This window comes from Rhodamnia argentea, chromosome 7 (assembly GCF_020921035.1).
Source record: "Rhodamnia argentea isolate NSW1041297 chromosome 7, ASM2092103v1, whole genome shotgun sequence".
NCBI classification, from domain to species: domain Eukaryota; kingdom Viridiplantae; phylum Streptophyta; class Magnoliopsida; order Myrtales; family Myrtaceae; genus Rhodamnia; species Rhodamnia argentea.
The window spans coordinates 10,891,147-10,899,000 of NC_063156.1; the positions used below are offsets into that span (position 1 = coordinate 10,891,147).

The 7,854-nt window shown below is 41.4% G+C and overlaps 1 protein-coding gene across 1 annotated transcript; it reads left to right on the top strand.

Annotated features, from left to right (window-relative positions):
• Window positions 1-1,469: 1,469 nt before the first annotated feature.
• On the top strand, window positions 1,470-7,687 carry LOC115737620 (ABC transporter G family member 15-like). Its single transcript, XM_048282796.1, has 10 exons — window positions 1,470-2,185; window positions 3,412-3,494; window positions 4,303-4,764; window positions 4,852-4,974; window positions 5,075-5,206; window positions 5,401-5,685; window positions 6,069-6,341; window positions 6,430-6,537; window positions 7,221-7,473; window positions 7,506-7,687. Exons 1-9 carry the CDS (start codon window positions 1,951-1,953, stop codon window positions 7,452-7,454), a joined length of 1,935 nt encoding a protein of 644 aa, XP_048138753.1. The 5' UTR covers window positions 1,470-1,950; the 3' UTR covers window positions 7,455-7,473; window positions 7,506-7,687.
• Window positions 7,688-7,854: the final 167 nt, after the last annotated feature.

Below are 7,854 nucleotides of genomic sequence, written 5' to 3' on the forward strand. Positions count from 1 at the left end.
GAAATGAACGTTGTTTTAAAGAATGGTCTAAAGTAGCCGTGAAATCTAAAAAAAAAAAAAGGCTTGATTTCAAGGGCATTTTCATCTTTTTTCTTATTTGATTTTTTTCTTTAAAAATTAACAATTTTTTTTTATAAAAAAAGACAAGATACGGAGGCGGGAGGGCCGCCCCTCTCGCTTGTGGTTGTTGGCCCACTGCTAGTGTTGGGTCGGCGAAGGTCGGCGACCCCGCCGACCGCAGGTGAGGGCCTCTAGCCCTCGCCACGACAGTGGAGGGCCGGTGACCGCCGCCTTGGTCAAGGTGAGGGTCGGCGACCCTTGCCCGTTCCCGGGTGAGGGCCAGAGGCCCTCGCCTTTGGTTGGCGGGGTCGTTGGCCCTCGTCGCCCTTTGTTGCCCCCGGCAACCCCCCACTAGCGGTGGGCCGACGGCCACAAGCGAGAGGGGCGACCCTCCCGGCTATGTAGCTGCTTTTCAATATTTTTAAAATTTTTAAAATTTTTTAAAAATAGAAACAAAATAAACAAAAAACCAAAATGGGAAATGACGAAAATGCCCTATAGGTCGGGCCCTTTTTTGAAATTTTATGGCCACTTCAGGTCCTTATTTGAAACAAGATTCACATGAGGCCCTTATTTAAGAAAACGAGAGGACTTCAGGTCCTTATTTAGAATTTTTCCTGAATTTCTTTTTCATGCAATTTACTTTTAAAGAGAATAACATAAAATTAACTGGAGAAAGAGAATAAAAATGATAAAATTAGTAAATAAACTATATCCACTTCTCACAATTAAGTACGCTCGATCAATAATCGATTTATATTTTCCGCGTTTTTCTTTCTCTGAATTTGCGAATGAATGTTTTTGAAGTTACTGAAATATTTGCAAAATGTTGTTTTTCCAAATTCCTTGAATCTCCAAATTGAGTCGTGTTGCAATTGTTTAGCTCTCTCTCTCTCTCTCTCTCTCTCTCTCTCTCCACAAGCGTAAGTCTTCGTCGTCGTCTTATCATGCAAATAATTCCAACACCCTCCAGCTCACCTTGACAGAGATGAGGGCATAGAATGCAACTTTGGGAAGATGTACGAGGAGTTGCCGAACAAAAAGGAAAGGTCGAAAAGGATGTTATTTGTCTTGAATAAACAAAAAAAAAAAACTTCCTAATCCAATCTGTGGTTACAGGAAATTTCATATTACCTAATATTACTTATCAATAAGAAGTTATAAAAATTCTCAAATTGGCGGTTACAGCCGTAATTACAAAGCGGCTACCTTTTTGCGTTGATTGCTTCATGTCGATGATTTTGTCGTTCCACTTCTCGAGTCTTGACCAAGGCTTTCACCGATAACTGTCAGGTCAATTTTTTGGTGTCAACAGCAACCAAAATGCAGGGGTCCATATTACTAGAACACCGAACTCGTACTGGGTCAAGTTGATTGATGTCAATGTACAGTAGGAAAACTGATCTTTCCTTCTGCTGTGATTAATGTAGAACAGTGACACGGAGTCCTGCCATGAACTGGGTCATTATCGGGCATCAGACCCACCTTCTCCTTAAATCATTAGATTAGATTAAACCAAGTTTGCTGAAATTACTTGAGGGGAGAAAGATGATGGTAAAACCTCCCGTGAAGAGAGAGAGAGAGAGAGAAAGAGAGGGTACAGACATTCCAGACTGAAAGTCATCTTCCTCGGTGTCCCATAAATAAACATGCAGGCGTTACGAGCAGTCGCCATACACATGTCGGAGGCTGCAGAGAACGAAGCCAAGCGACCCAAACCGCCTTCTTTGGTTCTTTCTCAGTCAAGGCCGCAAGAGTCCATGCTTGCGTGATCGAGTACCGAGTCTGTGTGCAGTTCAAACGTACGTTAAACTCGCGTTTGAACCCAAGGTCTCGCTCTGTGAGTCCGTGACTGTGAGCTAGAAAACGAGACCACACAGAGAGAGAGAGATGAGAATGATGGAGGCGAGGACGGATATGATGATGGACGATGACCTTGCAGAGAAAGAGAGCGGCCAATCGTCCGCGTCGTACCTGTTGTGGGATGACTTGTCGGTGTCGGCCTCGGCCGGCCCCAAGAGGAAACTGCTCAACCGGCTCTGCGGGTACGCTCAGACGGGTCGGATCTTGGCCGTCATGGGTCCTTCCGGCTCCGGGAAATCCACTTTCCTCGACTCGTTGGCAGGTCTCTCCCCTCCTCTCTCTGCCAACCTTCTCATTTGGACACATCTTCTTGCAATAATAAATCCATTAACTTTAGCCTTGTTTTATGGTATTTTCATTTGAGTTATTTACACGGCTCGACCGTCTGTGAAATCCGAATTCCACGTTCAGGACAATACACATTTTCTTCATTTGATTATTGAGACGACACTAATGACATAAGAGAGGGTATTTGTATCACACCGGTATAAATTTAGAAATTCTCGTGACGAAAAAAATCTTTAAAATAATGAGTTTACGGTGGGTATAACGGGGATTTTGATAGTAAGTTTCCATGTGATTACTTGTATAAAGTTGTATGCCCTTTCCGAGAGACATGTTTTGTTAAATTGTAAGACGTTTATGGTTTGTGAAGCTTAAGTGGAGTACCAATTCATCGAATCGAGAGTGGCTTGAAGGCCGGAACGAGCAAAAGGCGGCTGCAATGATATATTAGAGAGTTGGGATTTCTTTCCACGACCTAATTCCCTTAAAAATGACCGATTTTAGGTCCTCTTTCAATCTTAATGAAAAAAAAAATCTCATTGAAAGTAACAAACTTTCAATCGATTCATCGTCAAGTTTCCATCCAATGATGCCGTTAAAAGATTCGATGTGTTGCTCCACGTGTACTTAACATAAACTTAACGGGGGTCAAATTTAAGTACCGACTAAAAGTGGGTAGTTTATCTTGAGATGAAAAAAGTTTGGAGTAGAACTTAGCCCCAAGATAAAATTGATGTCTTTTTACGAGACAAATATGTGGGCCTAAATTGAGCTCCGACTTAAATTTTTTTTTACGAGGCCAAAAGAACACTTTTTCCGGACGAGAGTCCATGGAGTCTCCACACGCGTCTCTGCCTCACCGCAAGGTCGGTGCGATGGGAACTCTCGCACTGGAAGTCTCTCTCGTTCCCGAGGCCACATCTCTGCGGATCATGGCCCGGGGACTTTTACCCGGGTCGGACTCCCGACAGAAAGTTGGGCTTCGACCCGTCCACTGCATCCGGTGGCTTGATCGCATCGGACACACGAACTTCTGACTTAAAGGGACTATTTTGTTGTAACGGCCGGCATGGGATAAGAGAGCGATTTCTAACTTAGGCATTCCATAATTTAGGTGCATAGTTACATTTACTGCATAAGTACGTATTACACCAAGCAATACGTATTTCATTCGACCACTTATTATGTTCTATTTTTCAGCAGGTCGTATGTCTGCTGACGTCAAGAAAAGGGGAAATATTTCCCTAGATGGGAAAAAGAAGGGGTCGATAAACTACAAAGATCTGGTAAGCACATCAAGCCATTAAAGTCTAGGGTCAGCTTTTGTTGGATATCATTTGTTGTGGGCAAACTTTATATTACCAAAGGAAAAAAGATTATAAGACAAAAGATTTACACAAATGGTGTTTGAATTTTAGCTCATTGTACAATTGTTGTTACTTCACTTTTAATTTATTAAACGTGATCCCTGATTTTTAGCTCAATGTGGTCCTCTCAACTTTTGGTACATTTCGACCATAAAATATTTTTTTGATACATGTTCAATCTGATCCTTGAACTATATGAGAATGTTCAAAATTATCTTTGAACTTGAATTGATGCAAGGACAACATTGAAAATATTTTCATATAGTCCATGGATTAAATTGAATATATATCAAAAGTTTAGGGATCCTATTGAGCTAACGAGAAAACTCAATAGTTTCGCTTTGGCACAGTGATACTATGACCAGCAACCTCTAAAATGAAGCATCACTGGTCCACTTGTCACAATTTTGTTTCATGAAGCATTCTTTCAGCCCTTCATATATATATATATATATATATATGTATGTATGTATGTATGTATGTATGTATATCATCTTTTGAACTTCTGCTGATTTTTTTTTTGAGAAACAACTTCTGCTGATTCAGTCAGGTGGTTTATGTGCATGACTGGATGACATTCTTACAATCAAAATTTGGCTGGTTTGGCCATGTTTCTCCTTTGTGAAATTCGAGCTTGCGAACGACAAAAATAAATTTCCATCTGGTGATTGATGTTTCAACCTGGGTCACATGCTTGCATCTTCTCATTTTGTGCATTTTTTCCCAGTCCTATGTGACCCAAGAAAATCTTTTCTTGGGTACTCTGACTGTCAAAGAGACAATAGCTTACACAGCCCATCTGAGGCTTTCTTCCGAGATGACGAAAGCCGAGATCGACGAGGTGGTAGAGATGATCATAAAGGAGATGGGACTTGGAGACTGTGCGGAGAACAAGATTGGTAACTGGCACTTGAGGGGCATAAGCAGTGGCGAAAAGAAAAGACTCAGCATCGGCCTTGAAATTGTGACACACCCCCTGATCTTGCTGCTTGATGAGCCGACCACAGGCTTAGACAGTGCCTCGGCTTTTTTTGTTGCGAGAGCTCTAAGAAATATTGCAGATGAAGGAAGAATAGTTATTTGTTCAATCCACCAGCCGAGCAGTGAAGTTTTCGATCTTTTCGATGATTTACTCCTTCTGTCTAGTGGAGAAACCGTGTTTCTAGGAGAAGCCAAAATGGCCATTGAGGTAACAAAGAGTCAACTCTTCATTCTTAGCTCAGAGACATTTTGGCTGTGCAGAAGCAAGATCATGTAATTTTAACTTCTGGTGCAGTTCTTCGCAGATGTTGGATTCGCTTGTCCAATGAGGAGAAATCCCGCCGATCACTTTCTGCGGTGTATTAGCATGGACTTCGGTTCTGCGACTGCCACTCTATTGCTTTCTCATAGTAACTACGTGAGTTTTAATTTGAGCACTTCTAAACTCTGCATTAGTTCTCGCGAAACGTACAGTGACTTCCCACTATATTATCCCGGCTTGCTGTTTTATCTTGCAGCAAACTGTGGCATCATCTGGTTTTTCAATGAACATGAAAACCGCAGATATTAAAGCCACACTCATCCAAAGTTACAAATCCTCAGAGTATTCATGCAGAGTTAGGAAGAAAATACAAGAAATTGCAGCCACTGTAAGCACTCCCAACTCAAAAGACATCAAAATCATGCTTATGCAGTTACTTTCTCGGTCTCTCCCACTTTCCGTAGTTAATGAACAATGTCTCCGACTGTGATTTTTGAAACTAATGGAGTTACATCCATATTGAAGTAGCATTTTCCAGAACTGATGTTTCCAAAACTGAATCTTCTCCATTGAAAACTGAAGGATTATCAGGTCTGCCAGTTGAATAAGCATACTAATTCCAGCAAGTGGAAGCAGCTCAGGGTTTTGTCTCATCGGTCGTTCATCAACATGTATAGGGACATTGGATACTCCTGGTTGAGGATCATGTTCTACGTTTTAGCATCAATAAGTACCGGGGTTCTATATTTTGACATCGGATACGACAATGGGGCGATTATCAACAGAGGAAAGTGTGTTTCATTCATCTACGGCTTCATGATATGTTTGTCTTGTGGTGGGGTCCCTTTCTTTGATGAAGAACTGAAGGTATAGCAAAGTATCGAGGCTGATCGATTTTCCTCTTTTATGTGTCAGCAGTATCTGCACACTCGATGTGATATTAAGATGATTTGTCGCTAGGACTAGAACCAAGTTCCCTGTGCAGGACAGACAAGCTCCACCGTGATATATGTGAAGTTGCACATCGTTGCCTATCACGCTGTTGATAACACAAATCTAACTAATGAACTTTTAGCGGATGCCTGCTCCGACTCATAGTCACAAAGGAATGCAAGTAATGCACAATCAGTTAGAGGGATTAAAGCTAAATCAACTGACAGCTTTTGCAAGTGCTGCTTAAGATTATTATTCATGTGGGATCGAAGGAGAAATATCGTCAGTGTATGACATCCTTTTCTTGTCTAAATCAGGTATTTTACGCCGAGAGACTCAATGGGCATTATGGCGAGACAGTGTTTGTGCTTGCGAATTTCCTTTCTTCGCTCCCTTTCTTGGTGGCGATTTCTGTGCTTTCAGGAACAACGATTTTCTACATGGTGAAGCTTCACCCAGGGTTTTCTCACTATGGTTATTTCTGCATTAATCTCTTCTGCTGCATCACCGTCATTGAGAGTTGCATGATGGCTGTGACCTCATTTGTCCCCAATGCATTGATGGCCATAGGAACTGGAGCTGGCGTCATCGTAAGAAAATTTTCTCTCCTAAACTTTCTTTCCGGTAATTCTTATAGAAGTTCGTTGACATTCACTACCGAAATTTTTGTGGATACAGGTTCTAATGATGATGGCATCACAGATTTTTAGACTTCTCCCTGATCTTCCCAAGTTCTTTTGGCAGTACCCCATGTCCTACATCAGCTTTGCCAAATGGGCAGTTGAGGTAGTCAGTGTACAGTGATTCACTGTTTCTCTAAAATCAAGCTTGAAATTTTATCAGCGTATAATTTGCTTAGAACCATGACATGGAAGATATTCGTCTTCAATAGTGCAAAGTGCTGTCTGACTAGTAAAACTCAACCTTGAGAAAGCGCTCCTGCTTGGCATTGCATATTCAAACTCATTGAAGTTGTGGTAAATTCATGAGAAAGAAATCTCAAATCAACGTGAGTTAAGTAAGACAGCATTTTATTTTGCTGTGAAGAAATGGTTTGAATTTTGGATTGTTGGCCTTCTCTTCCATATGCTATAGATTATGTTAACCAATGTAATAGTGTCATACTCCGTAGATTCTGTTATCAGTCTCTTTCATAGATTGAGCAGAACCTCCAGGCTTCACCCGGAGTTTAACATTAGCCTATTGCCCAAGCTGTTAAGAGGCGTTCATTGCCATTGAAGCTTGAGGAGCACCATTATTCATAAGAGACCCTCAATCCAGCTCCATGTTCCCTGGTCATCAGCTGGCTTTGTGCTTTTAACAGCTCATGCATTATTTGAGTAATAGTTCGGCAACTAGCCGTGGCAGTCAACAATACAAGCATGCGTTTTGGATCAGTAGCTAAGAGTGCTCAAGAATATCTGATGAATTACAGCTCACTCATAAAAATTCATTCACATGCCTTGCAGGGTCAATACAAGAATGTCATGACCGGTCTTGAGTTCGATTCGGCCTCGCCAGGAGAACCAAAACTGAAGGGCGAGATAATCCTCAAAACGACTTTCGGCATACCGACGGATCATTCCAAGTGGTGGGATGTAACTGTGCTTCTCTTTCAACTGTTTGTTTACAAACTACTACTCTTCTTGATGCTTAGGTACAAGAAGAGAGTAGCGCCTCGGTTAAATGGGCTACATGTCTAGATTTTATGCCCCGTAAGAGGTTTATAGTCTAAATTTTATGCCCCGTAAGAGGTTTATAATCTACATTAATTACAAAAGAGGAAAGGGTGGACCTCAGGCCGAGAGTTAGGCTGAACTTTTGCCACGTTCTCTCTAGTATATGTAAATTTCCAAAATCGAATTTGTTGTTGACGTTAAACGGAAAAGGTGAATTGTATTTGAGAAGTTGTGACAACTAGGAGCATATGCATCATTTACATAACCTTGGTGTATTAGTTGCTGATAAAGTAGGTATATTCTGGAAACATAATAGGTGCTAACTGCAATTTGGTACAAGAATCATCTGTCAAGACACCTTCCTGAATAACACTCACAGTACCAGTGCTTATGCGTGCGAATGGTAATTTATATGAAGCACCAA